We start from the raw sequence: 25,579 nt of genomic DNA, 5'->3' as shown, positions 1-25,579 counted from the left end.
CAATTTGCAATCTATGTTTTTAGTCATCTTTCCATAAATATCTGTTAAATATTCACTACATAACAGGTACAGGGCAAAGTTTAGGTTTAAAAAAGGAAATTGGGGCTTCCCTGGTGGTGCAGCAGTTGAGAGTCCGCCTGCCGATGCAGGGGACACGGGTTCGTGCCCTGGTCCGGGAAGATCCCACATGCCATGGAGCGGCTGGGCCTGTGAGCCATGGACGCTGAGCCTGTGCGTCCGGAGCCTGTGCTCTGCAACAGGAGAGGCCACAACAGTGAGAGGCCCGCGTACCGCAAAAAAAAAAAAAAGGAAATTGTATTTTGTATGTAAGTTTATCAGAGCTAATTCTATTTATAGGCAGTGCTAGATATTGTAACATAAATCTTGGGTGTGAAGGTGGGGATAGCAAGAACACACCCTTCCCCTTCAGAAAATATTTCCCACCACTCTCCTCACCACCACCCCCATCACTGACACATAAAATTCACCACAGGCTCTAGTAATAAAGACCTATGAGATCTCAAAACAAACTGTACTATTTGCCTTGAGAATCAGGGATTTGAACTCATGGTTACACTTTAAGTACAGGTAAATGGCAGGACCTCAAATTACATAAACAACAAGACCCTGAGGAAGGGCCTGACCATACTCTCTCAAGAAGCATCACCTCCTTGGATGTCACCCTTTCAAAGAAACCTATCTCCGCCACCCAACATAAATTGGTGACAACCACCTCTTACCCTGCTATACTTTTCTCTATACTTATGATCTTCTAACATACAAGAAAATTTACTTATTGGGGAGGGGGAGGGTCGTGGACTGTTTCTCTTTCACTGTAGAATATAAATGTTCTTTTAGCAGGCATTTTTTGCAATTTTATTTGTTTCAGCATCTTCACAACTTTGAAACTTGTACATAATGAGCACTCAATACGTATTTATTTTACAAATGAGTGATTTTTTTTGAACTCAGATTGACCATTTTTGCTCATAGAGGTACATTTCATTCTGTTCCCAGATTATGTAAGGATCAGCAGAAATGGAGAAAGTCACATAGAGGCTTGTAACCACCAAGTTTTCAGTGTGATATACTTGGAAATGTTATGATGCCTTAAAAGAATGAGAGTTTATAAATAAAACATCAACTATAAAAGTTCATAAAATATCTAAAAGCTCCCAACTGATTCCCTAACCAATCCATGTGTCCATCTAGCTTTCAGGCCAGGACAGTGACACCACTGGAGCCCGCACAGAGCTTCAGACAATCATCATTGAGGGGCAAAATGTATGAGGTTTTGATGTAATGGCCATCCCAAATTTCCATCTGGAACACCATAATAACTCACTAGGAGAAAAATGTAAATTATAATGAAGGCAAAAGATATTGGGAACCCAAATACAACTCCATAGATTAATTTTCTGATATTCAGGTTTTCCCAAGGGGAAAAAGTGTCTCAGACAATATACACATTGATCAAAGAGCCATGGGAGCAACATTCAGGGAGACACCCATCCTGTCTAGGACCATGATTCTAATGTGAAATAATATTTTTCAACCATATCTGAAATCAAAATATAGCCGTTATACTAATAAAAGCAGATTCAGAACTTTAAGATTCTATCTATGAGAAAGAAACATCAAACATACCTTATACCTGAATTTAGCTCAGCCTAAGCTAGCTGTTCCAGTTCATTTTCATATCAAAGGACAGTAAGGCCAGACTTGGAACTAATATCTTTCAAGCATTGATGTTTTAATTTGATGGCTATCTGTATTCTAGGACCTCTTTCCTTTCAGGATCTGGCACTGAGTGAAGCTGATCTAAATCTGAAACTCTTTGACTTCAAAGAGGGTCCTGTGCTCAGATTAGCACCACAGTGGAACGAGCCAGACAAGAAACAGTCCCTAAAAGCATATAAATTCTTTGATATCCCAAAGCTTTTGTCTATTTCCTCCTATCAATCTATAAAGTAATCTTAGCAATTTAAACAAAACGAGTCAAACATCAAAAGAAACTGCGATAAGATTTATCTCTTCCAGTATCCAACAGTGTCCATTTTACTGAACTTTTTACACTCAAGGTACAATTCTTGCAAAGAATAGTTATATATATATATATATATATATATATATATATATATATATATATATATACACATACTGATTTTTTACCTACAGAGATAACAGCAAGAAGCAAGGAGGAAATAAATATGACAAATATGATATATATATGATAAATATGACAAATATGTCTCGAGAGAAACCAATTTTGCAAAAGTTATTATAAATTTTACCCATTATAAGAAACATTTTTTCTGTTCAAAGGAACAGATAAAAATGGATTAGTTATAATCATTCTCCATATTTTCATACATGTTCATCAAATTTAAGAAGCATTTCTACAAGTTGAACTTTATTAACTTGGATATAAAGAAAATAAGCAGAAAAAATAAAGCTAACACTGAAAATTCAATATTGGGGGCAGTAAATGAGCTGGGGAGGAACAGGTCTTCAAAAAACTTGATTTTAGGGCAAAAAAGGACTTCATCAGAAGCCGCTCTGGGCTCACTCTTTTCCAACTCTCCAAAAATGGGACAAAACATGAACAAAACAGAGTGAACCACAAACAGAAACCCTCTAAGAAACCTGTGGAGTAACACTACTTTTCATAGAGGTAAAGAATAAGTGTAAGGCAGTATGGTTTAAGAGACAATTGCCAATAAATTCAGGAAAAAGTAATGTTTAGATCACCAGGGGTTTTTTTTCAATACATTACAAATGAATACCATAATCACACATATGTATTGAAAAGATAATCACCAGGTCATTTCACCTCAAATACATCATATTTTCAAACTTAGAGTTAGAGAGAAAGTTAGATTTCCTCCATCCCATTTGCTTTGAAGTTTAAAATACAAGGACTTAATAATCTTGAAAAATACATTTTAAAGTGATTCAAATATTATACAAATTGATAATTCTAATCATCATTTCATTCCTTCATAAGAATTAATAAATAAGGCTAAAATGATAATTAATATGAGTTATTGCTTTGTAGCAATAAATCTCAGTAATAAAGAACATGGCTTCAGGAATCAGTAGATTTCAATTAATATAAATGTCAGCTCTGCCAGTATAAGAAATGTAACCTGGGCAAGTTATTCACTGAACTACAGTTTCTTGGTATACAGAATGAAGAAAATAATATTACCAATCTCATATGGTCATGACAAAATTAACTAACACGGTCCCTGTTAATTAAATTTTAACTACTTTGCTTAACTACTAGGATAGTCCTTGACTCACAGAAAGTACTTGATATCTGTTACTGTAATTATCATTACTATCATCACTATTCGATGATAAGGCCAATCTTCTTACATGTCCACATATACTCCTCTGGGATCGTCTTCTGTATATTTGGTGGAGTTGTTTACCATTTCTGAAATGCCACCTGCTTTCCTCTTCATTAAGCTAAATCCTAAACATTTCCGACAGGCCTGACATTTATGATAACTTCCCTTACTAAACATATCCCATAATAATATTTCTCTTATACTGAATTCAGTGAACTCTTATACACAATCTGTATTACGTTATATTAATATTGCCTTATCCTTGTTTTCTAGCTTTACTGTAGATTTAATAACTCTCTATAGCTTCTCCACATTATATATATGTATATGTTGTTTTGCTGAATAAAATATATTTTTAAGATAAAGGATTATTTTCCTTAAAAATAAAACACATCCACAAAAAAGCTAGTATGGTGGTGGGCATACAGTAGATGTCTAATGCATGCTTTTTAAGTTGAATTGTACTGTAACATATTAACAGCATCATGTGGGCTGTTTTATCTTTTCCATGGTAAGTTCATCATCCCAACAGTGACAGAGTTGAATACAATCTCCATGAAATCAACTTGGACACTCTAAAATGGTGCTAATTCAATGCACTGAACTGAAAATCCAAACCCCCTCCTAATACAGACACTTTCATAATTTTATTTCATTTATAGAATACTGACTGAACCCTAAGTGTCTAAACTCCATATCTTAAATTACATAAGAACAGTTGGGAAGCTGCTACACTCTAGGGCAGAGTTGCCTTCCTCCAGGAAAAAGGAACAATGAATGCTATGGGTAACTCCTTCAAATGTTTCCCTTCTCATATTAAAGTAAATGCTGATTTCACATCCTTCCTCAATGGGTCGCTTCAGAGCATTTAAAAGTCAATACTTCTCCTCTCTTAACTTTACTTCCCTCTACCCAGCCTGTCCATCCTTTCTGTATTTTATAATCATTAAGTATTCAGTGTTCATAATAAATCAAATAATTTTCACATACAAAGGAAATTTCTATTCTCTTTGCCCAACATATATATAGCTAAATCCATATTGATTTAGCTTGAGGTATATGGAGAGCAATAAAGAAATCATCATGGTGGAAGGGGAAGAAAATTACTACTAATAAATAAATGCCAGTAAAGGAAATAGAAAGTTGTCAGATTGTCTGGGCAGTTATATGGGGCTTGATATATGATAATAGTCCATTTTACAGTAATCCTGTCTACTATTTTATCAGTACAGGATATTTTGATGGATAATAGGGTCCATGTTATTAAAGAATCAGAAATGTATCATATTCCCAAATTCCATCTAACTGCTCTAAATTCCATCTTCGGGATCAATAATATAACTCATATTATGCCTGGAAAAAAATGCCCTTGGAGCCACAGATATAAAAGGTTACCATAAGAGGATTTGCAACATCAAAGAGGCTTTCAGAAACATACACAATTTTAGACCATTTATAATTCATCTATGCATTCAAATATACCAAATCTTAGATCCCCTTGCACTATCTCCTTGTAGGAACAGAAAGAATATCATAATTGATGATTTTTCCCCTGAAAAAAAAATGATTCCGTATTTCAAAAGAAACATGCACCATGCAACGTGCAAAAAAAAAAAAAAAAATACCTTGTGTTTCTTATTTTCAGGGCCTGTTGACATGGACAATGCACAAGGTGAAATCAGCTCGTTGGTTCTTGTTAGAGAGATGGGAGGTGATGGGGATGAAACAGATGACCTGTGGTCAGATATGGAGCTTTCGGATTTCCCAAGTCTTGAAGGCAGGGTAAGATTTGGGTGCAGCGCTGAGGGACTGAGGTGGCGCACCTCGGTGGGCGGATTAGCACGAGGGAGAGCGGAGCACCCCAGTTGGGGAAGAGAGGCAGAGCCAGCGCTGGAGACAGGGTGTGGGGGAGGAGCTAAAGGTGTCTGCCCCGGGCCAGAGAGAGGTGCTGATGCTCTCTTGGATCTGTTTATCAGGTTTGAAAGAGCTGGGGAAGGATGGTAGCATTTCTCTGGAGAGGGGAGCCTGGCTCTTGGGTTGGTGGGAGGAGACACCGAAGACGATGCCGACGAGGCTAACGTAGAAGGATGTGGGGAAATATCCCTGGGCTTTCCTGGGCCCCTGAGGTCAGCATCCTGTCTGCCCTTGGAAAACAAAGGAGAAAAGCTTGGAGGGACAGGAGGCAGACCTGTAGAACTGGAGGTACTGGTTTGCAGCTGGGAAATCATTGGGCTGCTCTTTAAAGAAGTGGGGGATGGCGTTTTCTCTACATTCAAAGAAGCAAGGCTGCTACTGCCCTGTTTCGGGGGAGAAAGGGAGGATGCCAGAGGAAGGGGAGCAGCTTTAGTGGAAAAAGGGAAGGGAAAGGATTGCTGGCTGAGATCAGAAACCTGGTTTTCCCTTTGCTCTGGAGACGCCGCTCGCAGGGAGCAACTTGAGAGGGATTTTTTAGGCGTAGGAGAGGTTTGTTTAATTTTTTGATCGAGTGTGAGGCTGGAAGAAGCCAGGGAGTTGAGAGAGAAGGTGGGACAGGATGCCGGGGAAAGGGGTCTTTGGTGAGAAGGGTTGGATTTGAGGATGGCAGTGAGGAGGGAAAGCCGGGAGGGCACTGGGGATTTCACCCCTGACGTTGAGAAGTTCCCGCTGGATGACACTTCGCTACAGACAGTGGAAGAAGAGCCGTGGAAAGGGGAGGGGAGGGGTTTGGGACTCGGAGAGAGTGAGTGCGTGACGATGCGGACCGGGATGTAGGAGGCTGAATTCGACTTCAGAGAAGCACCGGAGGGCAGCGAAGGAGAAGAGGTTCTCGGACTTTCTCTGGGACTAAGGACATGCGAGGTGACAGTCTTCTTGAGGACTTCAGACGTCAGGCCAGGTTTTTGCTGGACTGCATTTGGACTGGATGAGTGAGAACCTGATAATTGAGCGGGATGGGGGAACTGTGACGTCGAGGACGTGCCCTTCGGTGCAAAAAATGGTGCAGAGTGAGCGGAAGTTTGAAAGTACATGGCTGTTTCTTCCACCAGGGCCCCACTGACATCCAGCCTCCTCGGGTGGAACTCCTCCAGGACAGAGGCTCCGGCTAGGTCGACTGGGACAGGTGGTGTTTTCTGATTAGTTGGAGAAACAAAGGAGAAAGCAGGTGGTTTATAGGCAAGCTGCTCAGAGGCAGTGGGAGAAGTTAACTAGAGGAAAGAGAAACAGACAGGGTCATAGGACATCATTTGTGAAACTGTCAAAACATTCTTGTCACTTGTGCATTTATGCAAACAGTCTTATTAGTTTACACAAAAAGAGGCCCTTAAACCTCTGAGAAAATGGCAGAAATTCTGTTTTGCTAATGAGGCATTGCTTTGAATTTGAAATAAAATATAAATAAACAGTGAACTCTTAGATACTATATCTCATTTATTCTCCAGAATGAACATCAATATAAAATTGTATTTGCATGTCTCCCTTTGGAAGATAATTCATTGACAAAAATCTAAAAGAGTTATCTTCTTTTGGAATTGTGTGATTTGAAAAGATTTAAATCACCGTCAATATAAATTTCAAAATGCACTTTGGAAAAGGAAATAGGTCTTCTTCCATTGCAAGAATATAAACCATAATATAATAATAATGACTACAATCCTTAAAAACTTTACCACACTTTGAATGTTAAAAATTCTAAAAACTTGGACTACTCCTACATATTGTAAACCTGAAAATAATGCCCAGAATTCAAAAGATGCAGTGCTTAACATCAACATAACTGTAATAAACTGAGAGACTGAAAGCCAAGGCTGAAACAGAGAGGGAGTTTTAGCTTATGAAAAATATTTTCCCTAATTACTTGCCAGAATGAACAGTTAATAAATGATGTGAGTTATGTTGGAAGGAATGAATAGATACTCTTTCATATGGAAAGAAACCAGAGTACATTATCTGTTTTTTTTTTAATTGGAGTATAATTGCTTTACAATGTTGTGTTAGTTTCTGCTGTAAAATGAAGTGAATCGGCTATATGCATACCTATATCCCCTCCTTCTTGGACCTCCTTCCCACCCCTGCCTCCATCCCACCCATCTAGGTCATCACAGAGCACCGAGCTGAGCTCCCTGTGCTATAGAGCAGTTTCCCACTAGCTATCTATTTTACACATGGTAGTGTATTTATGTCAAACCTAATCTCCCAATTCATCCCACCCTCCCCTTCCCCCACTGTGTCCACATGTCTGTTCTCTACGTCTATGTCTCTATAGGTGCCCTGCAAATAGGTTCATCTAATCTGCCTGAAACAATGCAAGCCACCAATCCCACATCAAATAAAAAGAAAATAAAGAAATATTGTATCACTTTCAAGAGAAGCTAGGGAGAGCCTGTAAAATAACTGAGTAGCTCTATTCTTGCCCTATTTTTAAAATTATCCAGTACTTTAAGACAAATACTGAAATTATAAATGATTCTAAAGCCAAATCTTTTAAACAGAGGTTTCCCTTTAAAATTATTGATTTGAGTCTATTGATCCATAAGAGAAAAGAAAATATTTGTACCTAATACAGAATTTAGGGAATATCTGTTATTCAAAATATTAATTTGTATTTGTTAAGTTATATACTTAATTTATTAAGTTATATATTAAGTTGTATAATATTATATACATTGCATTACATAGCAGAAAAGTGTACGACCATAATAATTAAACTTAGCAAGAGCTTCATTTATAAACTCAGTAAAAGATATTTCTTGATTTTGCTCTATAACATGTTAAGAAGGTGTCCATCAGACCTAATGCAAAGATTTTCACATCATAGAGTTTTGAGTTCTAAAAATATTTAAGACTGATAAATTCAAACAACTCACCCCAAACTTCTAAGTTTCTGAGCAAATGTACCCAAAATATTCTTCTCTTTTTATATGTAAATTCATTTGTGTATTTGCAACACAGAATTCTTGCCACATAAATTATTTTTTAATAATTTTGGCATGCAACCCAGAATATCTGAAAATCATCAATAATTGAAAATCAAACAATTCAATAAAATTGAAAAAGAAAGCTTAACAATTCCCTCACATAAGTTTTGCTTAAAAACAATTCGCTTATCCAGTATTTGTAAAATCAACTCTTGTGTTTAGCCATAAGTGAAAGGTCTTCTCTAATTGTTTCCTATGATTGGTCTGTCCTCATGGAAGGAATGAAGAAATTTCGAGGCTATGTACAGTCTCTTTGCATGCTATGCCATAGCTTTTGTTATAAAAAAATTGTAAATTAATAACAGCCACAAAAATTCCATTACCTTTTCAGTCATGTTTCCAAATAACTTCAGTTTATATAACAAACTCATTAATTCATCCTGATTATCTACCAAATTATCATGTTAAAATCTCAGGACTGTGATTTTGAGGGTCTCATCAGAGGAAAAGACTGTTCCCTTCAATTTCCCCAAGACTATGGCTTCTAATTACCAAACATTCTATTACATGAAGTCATATCTTACCTAATATAAGTAACTCTTAATTTTACTGTACTTTCTAATAGCTTATCATTGAAGAACTTCTAAGAAAAGTTCAAAGGGAAAGATTCTGAAAAGTCTAAGAATGTTTTTTATTATATTTTCCTATTTGATGTATTAATAAGCATTTGCAATATGTTTTTTTCTAATTTGATCTTATCCTAATTTATACTAATATAAAAATGTGGCACCATATTTTTATAAAATTTCCAGGAGAAGGGAATGCATTTTTTAATGAAAAAGATTCATTTTCCTGAGTTCCTCTTATTAATAACTTTAAAAAAAGAGCGAGTAAAGACATGAATGATTTTATGCAGGAAGAAAGGATGGATACCTGTCAAATGTTCAGTCAAGTAGCTCGAAATAGGCCCTTTATTTTAGCTCTTTCCTGTAAATCCCTTACTGATGATAATAAACTTCTCTGATGATGCCTACAAATTATATCAATCTTTCCATCCTCTCCCATTAATAACCCCAGTTCTGTTCTCTAGGTTCTCTAATTCCTTCTCTCTCAAACCTGTTCTCTGTCTTCTCCACCATTTATTTCTAACCTGATATTTGTTGATGTCTTCGCTTCAGGCACCTCTCTAAAATCACCGCTGACTATGTTCTCCAATCCCCAGCCCTCTTCTGATTCCTTGAGCCCCCTTACCACATACCTCCTCCAAAATCATTTTCAGAACTCTCTTCTCCTAGAAAAACTATCCTGAGCTCTGAATACATTCACAGTAATCTCTGTAACAGAGGATGCTTACAATACTCTGCTCTCATCAAGTGGATGGTCTTAATCTTAAATCCATATTGGATCCTGCATAATAGAGGCTATCAGTTATTTTAACAACCAGTCTCTGTAGTATAGCTGCCTTGTCACTTTAGTCAATCTCAAATTAACTGCTTCTCAGCACTATTCACAGTAGCCAACACATGGAAGCAACCTAAATGTCCATAGACAGAGGAATGGATAAAGAAGATGTGGTATTATATACAAAGGAATACCACTCAGCCATAAAAAAGAATGAAATAATGGCATTTGCAGCAACATGGATATAACTAGAGATTATCATACTCAGTGAAGTAAGTCAGAAAGAGAAAGACAAATACCATATGATCTCACTTATATGTGGAATCTAAAATACGACACAAATGAACTTATCTATGAAACAGAAACAGACTCACAGAGATACAGAACAGACTTGCAGTTGCTAAGGGAGGGTGTTGGGGGAGGGATGGACTGGGAGGTTGGGATTAGCAGATGCAAACTATTATATATAGAGAGAATGGATAAACAATAAGGTCCCACTGTATAGCACAGGGAAATATATTCAGTATCCTATGGTAAACCATATGGAAAAGAATATTAAAAAAAAAGAATGTATATATATGTGTAACAATCACTTTGCTGAAAAGTAGAAATTAACACAACATTGTAAATAAATTATAGTTCAATAATAAATAAATAAAATTAACTGCTTCTGTGTATATTCAGTTTTTCCTAATGTGTCCATGAGATTCCAAAACATCTGAATAAAAACGAAAATGTCTGATCTGCTGCCTGATGGTCTGAATAGTTCCCAAGATTTAAACCATGTTGGTCCATATAGTTGTGATCTTTCTCCTGAATCTGTACAGTTTCTGCAAGGCAGAAACTCCCGATTCTCCTTTGTCCTTGCATGCAATCATTACATTATAGCTCCTTGGCCTCCTAAACAAACCTGCTGATCTGTCCTCTTCTCACTGATGGACACTTGCAATGTGACTGAGCAGATTCTCAGCCTTTCTTACCTGAACAATTTAAGTCATCTTTTTGGTATTCCTATTTCTAGTTGCACCCAATTGCACCTATCTTCAGACTGACCTGTTAAAAATCTAATCAGGGCTTCCCTGGTGGCGCAGTGGTTGAGAGTCCGCCTGCCGATGCAGGGGACACGGGTTCATGCCCCGGTCCGGGAGGATCCCACATGCCACGGAGCGGCTGGGCCCGTGAGCCATGGCCGCTGAGCCCGCGCGTCCGGAGCCTGTGCTCCGCAACGGGAGAGGCCACAGGAGTGAGAAGCCCACATACAGAAAAAAAAAAAAAATCTAATCAAAACACACCGATGCTCAAGATGTCACCAATACTTTCCCACATCTGCCAAGAACTCAAGATTGTTCCTTCACAACAGAGCCCCTCTCCTCCTAGCCAGTCTCATCTCCCTCATCCCCTGCTATTTTGCATTTTAGGTTTTAGAAATACTTATTTAATCTCAACCTTCTTGCCAATATTGTCAACACTCTAGCCATCTTGTTCTTTTGCTAATCCACTTGGCAAATCATTATTCTTAAATCAATTATGCTCCTAGACCTAGTCTACTTAAAGCTGTTATTTTAAAAATATAATGGAACCCAGGGCCACTGCACTTGATTTAAGAACTTGTCCTGTACAAGGGCACCAGCTGAGAGTGGGGCTGAACTTTCCTACACTAAGCAGAGGGGGTACATTTTTCTAATTCACACATGGGCTGGGTAAGGCACTGTAAATTTGTGTCATCATAAACTTAAGGTCTATAGTCTCAGCTGGGCTGTGTACCACTCAGCTTTTTTGTGGGTCATTTGGGATTTTTTTTTTCTTTTCTTATATTTTGACCTCAGCTTCCTCTCCTGTTCTAAACAACAGCCTTCCACAAAGTTAGCACTCACTAACCCTTTTCCCAGAACCTCCCTCACTGTGTGCAACAGATAACTGAAATTCCTTTTCTCCAAGGAAAATTATGATTACTGGGAAAATTAAATTTTTTCTAGACCTATTCTTATCCCCTTTCCTTCATTCTAAAGAAAAATAATGTCTTTTCCCTTTTTAAGAGTAAATTTCCCTCTGTACTCTGAATCCCAGCAGCTCTTGCCTTCTCAGGGATCCCATTTCATTAACTATCCCCTGTATGCTATGTATTCATCCTTTTTCTTTTTTACTGGTTCTCTCATCCTAACATAAAGCAGAATACTTCCCATCATTAAAAAGATAATAATAACTATCATGTAGTAGACTGTAAAAATGTCCACATTTTTCTACTCTTTTCGTAAGAAAGGCAAAGTCCTTTTCCTCATTCACCCTTTAACCTCACCTAGCCATATGACTTGTTTTGACCAGTGGGATGTTAGCAAATGTGATACAAGACACAGTGGCTTGAAAAGCACTTGTGCATTGGGGCTTACTGGCTTGCTGAGTGCAGAGCATCACCACAATGTAAATGAGCCCAGGCTAGTCCACTGGAAGATGCCAGACCACATCTCAGCTAACCAACCACCAGACAGCTAACCAGCCAGCAGCTGACCCAGCAGCCAATTGCAGACCCGTAAGTGAACCACAGCAAAGATCAGCCAAGCCTGACCCAGAGCTGCAGAACCACGCAGCTGAACACAGCCAAATTGTTGACCTGCGGATTTTTGAGCTAAATAGATGGTTGCTGTTTGAAAACACAATTTTGGTACTGTTTGTTAAGCAACAAAATCTAACTGATAAAAACACATGCACACACATGCACCAAGATCTGTGGTGCCTGTAAATGCCCTAGTTACAGGTCTATGTAGATTTCTTCTCAGCCACACCTTTCCCTACCATCACTGTGTTGATTTACTTACTTATTCTGGCCAACACACCCTAAAATGACTTCTCAAACAGCCGCCCCCACACAGACTGCCTTAATCCCCTCCTCTTAAATGTAGATGGAGACTGTGACTTGATTCTAGCTAATAGAACCTGGCAACGGTGAAGGCATTTTGCAAATGTATTTAAGGTTCCTAATCAGGTGACTTTAACTTAATCAAATAAGAGATCCTCCTGAGTAGGCATGCCCTAATGCAATAGGGAAGAACAAATCTGACTCCATATTGGATGTGTTTCTTTTACTTTAACCTGTGTATCTATTGCTTTAGCTACAAGTTAAGAATGTTGCCTATAGCCTGAAATATGCAGGATAGCGCATTCTCAAGGCTCTAACCTTTAAAGGTGTAACACTCTTCCATTCATATAGAGATAAAAAGTTGCAGAACAGAGTAACATCTGTCTTGAAGGTTTATAGGAACATTGTGACCAGACCTATAGACCTATGTGGACAGCTGCAAAAACAAAGGATTCCAACACCAAGAAGTTTGCAACAACTAACTAAACCACCTCCCCTTTTTAGATAAACGAAGACTGAATTCCAACTCAGGGAAGCTGGTTCCTTGGGGCACTAGTCTGCCATCTTCTTGGTCTGCTAGCTTTCCAAATAAAGTCACTATTCCTGGCCCCAACAACTCATCTCTCAATTTATTAGCCTGACATGCGGTGAACAGTACGAGCTCAGACTTGGCAACACTAATAAAATGAGCCCTTTAAAAGAGGGTCAGAAAGCTGGAGATCAAGGTAGCAGCTTTAAGAAGCAAGCTGCCATGAATTCTACAGCCTCGAGGAAATGAATTCTGCCAATAACATGGGGGAACTTAGAGGCGGACCCTTCCCTTAGGAGAGTTTCCAGGTGAGATGAACTTGACATCTTGATTTCAAACTTGTGAGACCCAGCTCAGCTGTGCCCAGGCCTCTGATCTAAAAATCCCTGGAGAATATAAATAGGTGTTTTTTTTAAGCCACTAAATATATGATAATCTGTTATGCAGCAATAGAAAAGTAATATACTTCCCCTGACTTCTTAACAGATTTTACCCCCAGCTCTTCTGCAGAAACTGTTATCACCAATATCTACAATGGTTTATTTTTTCCTAAGCCCCTCAGGCACTTGAATCCCTTATCTCTTCTGATTTCTCTACAGAATCTGACTTGCAATCTCTTCCTCCTTTTCAAAACTGTTTTATCTGTGGCCTCTATAACATCTCTCTCTCCTAGTGTATTTCCTAGTATATTTGATGAGCCCTTATCATACTCCTTCTCTTTTCCACCCTCTTCTTGTGTGTCAGTACTTCCCTGGCTGTTCTCACTGTCTGGAATGCCTGGGCCCTGTTCGTCAGCCAAGAACACTTTTACTCATCTTTCACATTTCAGCTCAGACAATGTGAACCCTTCCTGGTGATCCAGGATGATCTAGGTGTCCTCCCTCTAGACGTCCCACTGTTCCTTGAACCTGTCACCTTTCATTGGCATCATTTTCAGGTGCAATTGTTTTCCAAGCTCCTTGAAGGCAGGTACTAAGTTCTTTTAAAGTTTACTCTCCTAGTGTCTAATGTCTGGCATGTTACCTTCATGCAGGAATGAGGGAATAAAGTGTCAAGTGGGTGTAGGAACAGAAAGCCAGAGAGGAGGGTGTGGTGTCACATCCTGACACCTCCCTCCACAGTGGCATCATCACCTCCCTCCACAGTTGGCCCCTCTTATTCTGCTCCAGACTCTGGGCATGAGGGTGGAGAGACTGATGGCTCTTAGATCCACAGGTCTGTCTTTTCCTCATCAGCAAGACAAATATTTGAGTTCTGATACCAAAAGTCGGGAGTCCCTCCTTTTAAAAGTCTTCCTCACCCTTCTGCTGAAATTGTCAAAGCAACTTGATTTTCCATAAATGCACTTCCTCTGCCCCTCGGGCTATTGGTACAATTGATCTCAACCAGAAGAAGCAACCAACGACCAGCGAGGCATCACAGGGATTCTGCCAGCATCAGAGCAGAGCCAGGGTCCCCCACTGAGTCAGAGGAACTCTCCTTGGTGTGTCCAGTGTCACTCACCATGGACGGTGACAACGTAGGTTAAGTGAGTGGAATAGGATGGAATCATATACTCACCCTAAACAAGAAAGGAAATGGGGAGTTGGCAATGGGAAGAGCGCTAGAGAAAGGTTTTTAAAGCAATAAAATCAGTTGGTCAGGGGTATGTATATCAATTAAAAGAATGAGGGCCTCTACATTTTTTTTTTTTTTTTTTTGCCATACACTGGCCTCTCACTGCTGTGGCCTCTCCCGCTGCGGAGCAACAGGCTCCGGACGCGCAGGCTCAGCGGCCACGGCCCACGGGCCCAGCCGCTCCGCGGCACGTGGGATCCTCCCGGACCAGGGCACGAACCCATGTCCCCTGCACCGGCAGGCGGACTCCCAACCACTGCGCCACCAGGGAAGCCCCCTCTACATTTTTAATCATCTCAACTGCCTCAAGGCAATTATACGATCAAGTGGGCCCAGCCAGAATCTGCGATACTACTTGGATGACCTCCCACCTGCTGTGCAAGGCAGACTCCTGTTTTGTTTTCTTTGCTGCTGGGCCCCATGTAGCTCTGCTCTGCCTACAGTTAGGAAGTCATCCTGCTGATGGGCATGTACAAATGACTTCCTTGCATTTTAATAGAAACATGCCATTTTTCAGGAACCTGTGTCTCCAAGCTAGTCTTCTCAGCAGTTAGAGTAGCAGAAGACTAGCAGTTAGCAGAACTAACATGGAAGTTTAACCTCCCAGCTTTTTTCAAAGTCTTAAACCTCTAAATCCCTAGGCCCAAAGCTATGGACAATGTGTTTTAACAGGCAACATACAAAACAACAGCCAAGCTATGAGGCTGGAGTCCTAGGCTGTCTTCCCTCCTCTAATATAATTTTTCTCTGCTGTAAATTAAGAGAGTTACGTAATGATGTCTATTCCCTATTTATATGGCAGTGTCATGGGAAAAGGAGGATCATTCATTCATTCATTCATCAGATACTCTCTTAGTACCTATAGTGTCTCAGGCATTGGAGTTAGGTGATGCAGACAGAAGGCGAGAAGATTTTTTGTCATCACAGGGCTCACAAATCTACTGGTGTAAGAGAGACATATAAAAGCTACTCTGATACAATGTGCTGGTATGAATAGGGTATTTCACTATAGAACAAAGGCCCACGACTATAAAAAAGGTTTCTATGTCTGATGCCCTGTCCAAATAATTTGTTGCAATCTCTTTTCCATGGATCCCTAAAATCTAGGTTCTTAATTAATATGTGTGCCAATGTCCAAATTTCCCAGAATTTTTTGTAAGAGCCTCCTCTATTTGGCCACCACTAGTTCTACTGATCTTATTTTTTGTGTCCTTTCTTCCGTTCTGACATCCAAGCTATGTTTGAACGAATATATAAAATGTTTCCCTCCTCCCATGTTCCTTACCCTGTGCCCCCAAACATGCTGCCATTTCCAACTTTTTAAATACACTGAATCATTCCTGAGAACACTTATGGGCCAGGAACTGTTCTAGGCCATATATTTAATCTCATTTAATCTTCCCAAGGAAGGTTGATAGCATCACCCCATTCTACAAATGAGGACACTAAAGTTTACGACCTCAAGTAACTGCCCAGAGGAGTGTGAACATAAGTTGCCAGTCTCATTTTTGCTTTTTCATACCATCTCTCTACTGTGTGATCTCCCTTTCACTACTTATCCATTCCTCAACTTGATTTCTGCCCCATCACCCCACTCACATTGTTCCCATCAAGGTCACCAAATGACCTCCTAAGTCCTATATTTAATGGACTTTGAAGGCCCTACTTTATTTGGCTTTGTTTTGTATTTTATTTTGACTTGTATTAAATTTATAATATTTTCTATTGTGTTATATATTATATTATTTTCATAAATCATATTATAGAATAATATTTTAGTAGAAGGTGCCAGGCTGCTCTTCTGGAGCAGAGCTGGTCACATGCTGGACAATCCCATCCCCTCTCCCAGAGGAGGAGCCCAGAGGAGGTGTGTGTCCAAGCAGGTAATGGGACCAGACTCTGGGCTCTAACCTGGGAGAGCAGAAGGGCTCCCATATCCCAAATTGAGACAGCGGCCAGGTCAGACCCCGCATCCCTAGCCCCATCCCTACACATCTGGTTCTAATAATAATCATGCAGGAGAGGGTCCCCTCCCTTCCTTGCAGAGGACACACCTCCCTGCAGGGACCCCTAGTGCTTCACCTCCAACTCTATCAGCAAAAGGCCTTTTGATCCTTCCCTTCCCTTTGATCTTGGCCTCTTGATCTCCTAGCTTCTAATCTTCTCTAAATCAAGCAGCAGCATATATTAACCTGGCTGTCCCACTTGGCAGAATTACTTGCTGCAGGACAGTAAGAAAATCTGTCATCAAGGCAGCTAGAAAATATGAAAGTACAATATTGGAGAGGAAAGCTGCATTCTCCAGGAGGTCTCCCGGCGTAAAACAGGGAGAACCATATGATTCCTATGTGATAATTCCATGTTCATTCTCAAAACATGTCATGCCACCCGAACGTTCTTTCACGGTTGGTATTTTGTATCCCAGAATGGATATGATTGATAACAGATTCATTTGAGTTTTAGAAAGAAAACATTACTGAGCTACGTTTAAATTATTGATTAATTAATTAATGTTTATATAGTTTATGTATTTGGCCTCATTTATAAACTACCTTTTATTCGAAAGTCTCTTTAGCTTTCCCTGCATGAAACCCCTCTCTCCAACTTCTTTGGTCCCCTCTCAGCCTCCTTCTTTGGCTTCTCATCTTTCACTGACCCTTTATACTTGACTGCGTCCTACGTTGTATCTTGTATCTTCCTGTTTTGCATTATTTCCACGAGTAAACAGCTCCATTCTCATAGCTTCAGCTCATATGGGAAATACTTCCAGTCTCCCATCTCCCTCTTATGTCCAGATTTATATTTCCAGCTTCTTTCTTGATAGCATTGCATTCTGCCACCAGGCATCTCAAACTCAACATTAGATATGTCATCTCTTCTTATCCCTTCCCAAGACCTGTTATTCTTTCCTCAGTTAATGCCAACATTCATTCAATTTCCTTGGTTATAAATTTCATTCATCACTGATTTTTTTTTTCCGTATGTGGTCAATGAACAAATCCAGTTCATTCTACCCCCACAAAGTCCCTCTTTTTATTCCCACAGACACTGTCTTAGCTCCAGGCTTTATTGTAGGTCTTTCAGACAAATCATTCTGTTTTTATACGTGTATATTCACCTCTCTTTTAAGTCTAATACTATCCCTAGGAAAGTCAATTCTTAGCCATCTACACCAACATTCAAGACATTAACATTCAAAAACATTACTCTTTTCTTTCTGAATTTTATTTGAAAGGCTTTTGATTCAACTGCTTATATTATACAGTCTTTTTAATTTTGACTTACACTTTAAAATTTTAAATTCTTTAATGATTTTTAACATAATGTACTTTTGCTTAAACATGCCACCTCAGCAAAAGTATTTGGAACACAAAATACACTCAACCCAATATTTATACTGACTTTGTTCAAGATAATATAGTAACCACTATAGAGAAAAAAGTGTTTAATAAAAATGGGCTTAACGTGGACCTTACCTCTAAAAACTTCACAGTCTGTTAGGTGAGATAAGGCATGAACCTAAATAGTTATAATGCATGCTGGAATAGGATAATTGTTATAGAAGATGTACAGAAAAAGCTACCAGAATTATATTGAGAGAGAGTTTGCTTTCACTGAAGGAACCAAAGCAGGCTTCATGAAGGAGTCAATATCTGAGCAAGGACTTCAAAGATGTGAATTTTTAAATATTTATGCTTTTCATACACCTTACTGAACCTCATGTATATGCAAGACACTCTACTAAGTGCTAGAGGTACAGAAATGTACAAGGGACAGGCCTTGACTTCAAATAGTTCTCAGTCTAGTGAGGAAGAAAGATAAAATCCACCATTATAATCAGGTGAAAAGGAGTTATATTGGAGATTTTCTAAAACGACTACAAACTACAAGGAAAATGACAAAGATATAGGAGAGAAACTAACTCATCTTCAAAGGGAATGTCTCTAGGAAAAGGTACTGCTTGGGCTGAGCTTAGAGCATCAAATAGCTGTGGCCACATGTAGATGGGCTGAGAAGAGAGAAGAATCACACACAGAGGAATCAAGGACCAGGGATGCAAAGGTATGACGTGTATACTTCGATGACAGTTCAGGAGAGCTGAAGAATAGAAGTACCAATGTGGATAGAAAACGACATCTAGGCTAGGTTATAGAAAGGATAAAGGTCAGACTAGGAGCTAAGTAAATTTTTTTAGGAATAGCTTCATAAATTATTCCTGACTAACTGATAGTGATAATATATAGACAATTCTGTACATGGATTCATTTTTACCAGAAATAATTAACTACATTTCTGATTGAAAAGCTGATGTTGTTGGCATCAGGTAATCCAATTATGGGATAATCTTTGGGCTTTTTACACTAAGCTTCGACTACTGACTGTACTAACTTCTCAGAGTGACTTCTTTAATGCTCTGGCCATTTCTGATTAGCTTACATTTAACAGTCATCTCATTTTCACTTTTCTTTTTTTTTAATGTTTATTTCATGATGACCTACTATTCATCACTCAAATGGATTACTATAGGAAATGGAATCCGGAACAATGGTTATTCCCAAACATTTCAGGACCCAGTTTTCCTCCATTTACAGTAATCATAATGCTCATCCACCACTAATGAATTAGGCTGAGCTTTGCCTTTTCATTTGGAGCTTTGATACCATGAGCTATAACCTACTTCTAACTAACTGATTTTGGCAAAAAGATCCCAAATGTGTGTTTTGTCTCTGGCTTGCCCTCTATATATTTGGTCACATGAAAACAAAATAAATGACCAACTCAGCAGAAGAAATCTATCAGTTGGGGAAAAGAGTAAATTGAAAATCCAAACATTGCTTCATTAAGAATACTTTTCTTTATTTATATTTGGTATCACCATGTCTTCAAAGGCCATGTTAAACTACACTCCACACACTATGGAAACTTCCACATTGCCAACTTGCTTATTTCATCATCTTTCCTAAGGCAAGAAAGAAATGTTTAAGCCTACCACCACTTACTGAGAATATGTTTAATTATATGATTAGAATATTCCCAATAACTAGCTAAGAATAAATTTCAAGAAGAAATAAATGTTTTAATCCAATAGACCTGGGTGGTGCTACCCCAGTGAGAGTCTTCTATCACCAAAAGACAGCATGAGGATACTGGATGCTTGAGAGTGACATAAATACATCATCAGGAAGTCCAGTGAAGGCTGCATAAATAAAGATAAGGTGGCACCAAAGATAAGATGCCTAAGCTACAGTTTTGCATAGGTCCTAGTAGTACCAAAAGGCCAACTCAACAATAAAAATGTTCTCCCAACTACTTTGGTATGCTTGCAAGTGCCTGGTCTAGCAGTTTCTAAATAGAACATCTTGGTACTGACTCATCCTCATTGTCACAGGGAGCTCTGCACCCATTATTTACTCCCAAAGCCAAGCCAGTCTCTGCATTCCTAACATTCTACGCCTTGTCAAAGTCATCTGATAGCTTCATGACAACAAATAGCCAGTCATCCTATTTTTTTCCCTTCAAAATCCCACCCTCTTCACCCCCTTTCTTTCCTGCCGTCACAGCTATGAGTCTTCTCCTACAGTATCAAACCCTTGACACCTTAAAGGAACCATTCAATCTTGCTGCTAAGCTTTGGGGTGGGATCTTCTCCCCAATTCTCTGAGGCCAGCCCTGCTTCTGGTGGTTTCCAGGAATACAGTCAATATTTCCCTGAAGTCACACAGGAGGAAATGATTTTCCTTACACACTCTTAATTCCTAGTGTATCCTTTTACTACTCTTTTACTAGTTTAAAAGTAAAGTGTCTGCATCCAGTTGATGTCTTTTTGCTGGATCTTTCTCATCTCTGAAATGTGCTTCTTCATGCACCCAGCCCACCAAGAACTCTCTCCTAAGAAATTCCCTGTACTGACCTTCTCCAAGAATTTTCAGAAGGAAGGGTTAATATTCCCCCAAATCCACTCCAGCTAAGTGTTTTACATATTCTCTTCAGCCAGTTCACAGCATAATTGTATATAATCCTTTTCATCTTATGAAATTTATTTCTTTTGAATTTATTATCTATATTTACACTGTGATGGTTTATGATCTTGCGATTTTCGTTTTTTAATATCTCTTTCCTTGAGAGTTTTGTACACCTTGCTGCCTTGAATAAATAGAAAGGTCTTTGCAGACAAAGGGTATGAAACATTTTTTTTTTTTTAATGACAAGGAGAAAAACCTACCGGCCCATGTTTTTGCTGAGGAGCCATCCCATGAGGCATTTCAGGATGTGACAGAACCTGGAGGTCTGCCCCCCGAGTTTTGGGGCGTACCACTTCAGAGACCAGACTGGAGGAGATTGCTAGAGACGTGGGCCGAGCAGCTGTGGTGCCCATCCCTCCTGGGGGGCCTTGTTCACCTTGTCTGCTTGGAGCTTCATCTTCCCCCTCAGAGTCCACAATAAAGACATATTCAGCTTTGAAGAGGTCACTTTGCTGCATTCCTTGAGGTTCGTTTGCTTTAAATCCCCTTCCTTGGGAAGCCTTGTCCTTGACCTCTAAAGGATAAGTCAATGTTCCTCGGTCTCTCTCCCGTTGGCTCCCAACATTCAAGGTCAAGTACTCATTGGAATCAGACTGCAATAAATGTAGAGACATAAAAGCGTTGATGTTGCTTTGGTAAATTTTTTTTGCATGTACTCTTTCTTAAAACCTTAATCTGCTTATAACCCCCAAGGACAAAAGTTTTTACAAATATATCTAAAAATCAGGTTGGCATAGGAGAGATTTGGGTTGAAGCTAATGGTTTACTTTTACTAACCCACTTGTTTGTCCTGGTCCAAGCCCAAACAATTTAGGGCTCAGGATCAAAGTCAGCAAAACCTGTTTTCAAATAAATCCTGGTATGACTTTTTAAAAAGAGAGGAAGAGAGCAATGTTTTCCATAAAGACATTCACAAAACAAATGGGGATGTGTCATGGGTTTAGTTAATGGTCAAGCAAAACTTATGGCTGTGTAGATACCATTGCCATCTGTATCCTTATCTTCGGAGGCTTCAGAGATATGCAACCAAGATTGATTCATACATCTATAGTCCCACACTAATAGCACCTAATCACAAAGGATCCCATGAATATATTATGTGTACTTGAGTACTGTTAGGGAGAAATTTCCCAGAAGTGGTTTATGTGGCATTCAGAATTTCTCTGAAATAATTTGGTCCCAACAGTCTTTGAAATAAGATGACATTGTAAGTCCCAGGTTATATATTACTTCTTGCTAGATAAGATGTTTTCATATAGACAACGAGAATCAGATAATTTTATCTCCTACAAGTTGGCTCAAAAATACCACAAAGTTCCCCCAGTCACATTTTATTTATAACAAGATAGTATTAAAATACATTTTAAAGAGAAAAATTTTTTACCCAAAATGTCACTACTTAACACAAGTCATTTTTAGGTTTTTGTCTGTTTTAATTTCTTTTTCAGTCTTGGTGTCTCTTTAGATATGTACAATCAGGGTATAAATACAACTTTATAATCTATTGTATCACTTAATATTGTAAGATTAACATGTTCCATGAAATTACATAACCATTATAATTATAACTTTGTCAAGGTGATGTATTATCATATGCTTAGCTTTTCTCTAATTGTTAGATATTAGGCTCCTTTTATTTTTCTCTAATTATTTTCCTATATAACACTTTTTTTTCCTCTGTACTATTTCCCTGGGATGCATTTCCAAGAGTTTAAACATTAAAGGGTTATACACAGTTGTATGACTGTGGATAAGGGTTTTCCACCAAAATTGTACAAATTCACAAAACTAGCAGCAAAGTGTGAGCCTGCCAACATATCCACAATTGCCCCAAATTCAGATATTACACTTTTTTAATGTTGCTAATCTGTTACACGTAAAATAACACCTTGCTGTTTTATCTAGTATTCTTTAAAGATAAATTTAAACTTTGTAAATATTTTGTTTTTATTATTTTAAGATACATTTGGGAGGGGAGGTGTCAGGAGGCCGAATATATCACGTGAACAGCAAACAAAAAGATATCAAATCAAAAGGGTTGAGAATAATGTATTGGAGAGAACCTGAAATTTGATAACACTGAAGTTCCTATTACATAGTTATATTTTTAGCCAATCTTAGATTTCCCAGTTATCTCACTTTAAGCAGAGAAAATAAACAACCATACAAATTTGCAAGTCATTATGATGGATAATTTAATGTTAACTGCTTGATATAAAAAATAGTAAAAAATAATCCTACCCTATTTACAGTTTCTGGAGTCTTATCACTTGGTTCCTCAGGAATTTTAACAATGAATTTAGAGGTGTCACCCAACTGGGACTGGGTTGGTAGTCTTCTGACAGTGGGGACAAATGTGAAGATCAGAGGTTTGGCTTCAGAATCACCAGAAGAGACCTATGAGACACGTAATAAATTAGACTTTCAGTCTTATCAAAGGTTTATTTTGACTTTACTCTCTACATATTATATTTATCTCATTTATTTTGATAAATTGCCTATTGTCCTATGATCATGTGTATGGTTGGCAAAGAGAACATCTATTAAAATATTCATAGTTTATCTGACCCTTTTTTTGTGAAAATATTTATCGGAGAAAGAAATACAACCCAAGGAAGATCCTACTGTAGGACATGGCAACAGAAGAGCAGCTTGGCAAGTTGAGCTGCTGGAATGTTGCAAGTTAACATGGATAAAAGTTAATTTCAAAACAGACCAGATGCTGTGTTTGTGATGACCCCACAGAGGTCAAGGACTTTTATCCATTTAACTCTGGGTTAGCAGGTTCAGTGTGACTCATAATCACCAAGCATGTGTGAAACTTCTGACATATATCATGAATGAGAATGCTAAAATGTGAATTGAAAATTGAAAGTTTACTTTTGTTGCTGCCAGGATACCAATGCCTCTTCTCGAGGATATACCTTCTCTTTCATTCATTCTTTATTCATTCAAAAACCATTTTGTTAAACATTTGCTGTGTGACAGGTACTCAGGAGCTAGAGATATAACAGCAAATAAGAAACAGCCAATAGACCAGTCACAAGTCGGAAAAGCATACGCACAGAATAGGAAGGGAAAAGCGATAAGGGATGCCTACCCAGTCTGGGAAGCTCCATAAAACGCAGCACCTGGAATTTAAGTCCTAGTAAAGAGAAAGATAAGGGTCTTCCAGGCTGAAGAAACCAGCTGAGTGAAGGCATGGAAAACAGCACTGGGTGAGAATCAAGCTTGAGTCCTGTCCTTTTGACACTGAGAACCATGTGCTGTAGATTGGGAATGAGATCGTCTCATTAGCATGTCAGATAGGTAATGCTGGTTTTATAAGACCCAAGGCTAGTGATCAGGACAGAAAGCCAAGAGTAATAGACGGAGGACTAAATGGAAAGGCAGAAAGAGAAGATGGTGCTGGAGATTTCTCTTTTGAGACGTTTGGGTGAGAAGGAGGAAGAGAGATGGAGAGTACTTAGAAGGGAAAGTCCAGTCAAAGAGGTGCCCTTGTTAGTCTGTAACAGGATAGACGTGAAGACGTCTGTAGACTCGGGGAAGGAACCAGTAGGAAGGAAAATGGAGCAAAGTCCTGGAGGAAGCAGGCAGCGAAAGCTCAAGCAACAACAGAAAGAACATGGCCTCTTCTGAGAATGGAGAAAATTAACGGAGATACAGAAAAGCTCTGACTGTGAGGCAGTGAGAGAAGCTGGAAGATGAGGGGACTCATTTGGTACGTAATCCATGTTCATGATGGGATCAGCCCCATCTAGTCAGAGGGAAACTGCCACACTGCCACCTCCATGCCTCTGTCACAAGAAATGCAATAGCCCCGGCAGGAACCCCCAGGCTCCTCTCCCTTCAGGTCGTGCCACCCTTGTGTGTCATATCTCAACATGCCCTTTAAACCTGATCACATCAGCTGCATGAGAAACCCAGCCATCCCTGTGTCTCTGTGTGCAATGCACACCCCTAGTTTTGTTCCCTTCTTGTACCTGTAACCGAGAAGGACCCTATGAGGCCTTCCCAGAATAGATCCCCACCCATGTCCTTCACCTGCTTTTTGCCTGTAGAAAAACTTTAGTGAAAGAATAAATTTAATCAGGGAAGTGAGAAAAGGCAGAAAGAAAGGAAAACAGTCAAGCAAGACAAAATAATAATACTTTAGCCATTAAACAAAGTCAAGGGCATTTAGTTCTTCCTCAAGGACTATGGATAATATCCTGAGCCATGTCCTTTGAGCTGTTTTGCAGCTACTGAAACCCTCACCTGGTGGAGGAAGTTAACTGTTTGCTGCCCATAAGCACATAGACCCCATACCGGTTGGAACCAGAAGGCTGATGATGCTGACTCCCAGTTACCTCACCACCAACCAATCAGAAGAATGTCCATGAGCTGACCACACCCTGTTCCTTGAACACTACCCTCTCCAGGGCGGGACACACAGTTTTGCAGGCATTAGCCAACTGTGGCCCCCTTTGCCTGGCAAAGCAATAAAAGCTAGTCTTTTCTACTTCACCCAAAACTCTGTCTCTGAGTTTCTATTCAGTACTGGTGAACAGAGACTGAGTTTCAGCAACATACCATGATCCAACTCTTGGAAACTTTTCACCATACACTTTCTGGAATTCAGGCAGTTGTCACACATCCCTCCACATCCTTAACCTCTTCTCTACATGTTCTGACTCTAACTAAACATGGTTCCTGCTGAAGGACTCTGCTTCTCAAGAAGCTCTCTGTTTCCTCTCACGCTGGGTGACCCACCAGAAGTAGGCTAGGTATCCTCTGTGCACTCTTTTCTGCTTCCAGATCATTCTTCTTCCCTCTTACCTACAAACTTCCAGGTTTGAAGCTCCTGCCATCCACAAGTCTACACCATTCACTACCTCTTCTTGTTACAGCCATCTGCCCACCCC

The 25,579-nt window shown here is 39.2% G+C and overlaps 1 protein-coding gene across 1 annotated transcript in view; it reads right to left on the bottom strand.

Annotated features, from left to right (window-relative positions):
• Positions 1 to 23,615, bottom strand: part of MLIP (muscular LMNA interacting protein) — a 107,127-nt gene extending 83,512 nt beyond the window's left edge. The window contains exons 1-4 of the mRNA XM_073787805.1: positions 23,556 to 23,615; positions 22,917 to 23,072; positions 20,876 to 21,268; positions 4,982 to 6,541 (exon numbers count right to left, since the gene is read on the bottom strand). Of these exons, the coding sequence (XP_073643906.1) occupies positions 4,982 to 6,541; positions 20,876 to 21,268; positions 22,917 to 23,072; positions 23,556 to 23,615 (2,169 nt within the window). The remainder of the gene's footprint in view (positions 1 to 4,981; positions 6,542 to 20,875; positions 21,269 to 22,916; positions 23,073 to 23,555) is intronic.
• Positions 23,616 to 25,579: the final 1,964 nt, after the last annotated feature.

Source organism: Tursiops truncatus, chromosome 10 (genome assembly GCF_011762595.2).
Source record: "Tursiops truncatus isolate mTurTru1 chromosome 10, mTurTru1.mat.Y, whole genome shotgun sequence".
In the NCBI taxonomy this organism is placed as follows: domain Eukaryota; kingdom Metazoa; phylum Chordata; class Mammalia; order Artiodactyla; family Delphinidae; genus Tursiops; species Tursiops truncatus.
This window is presented reverse-complemented; position numbering and strand designations above follow the sequence as displayed.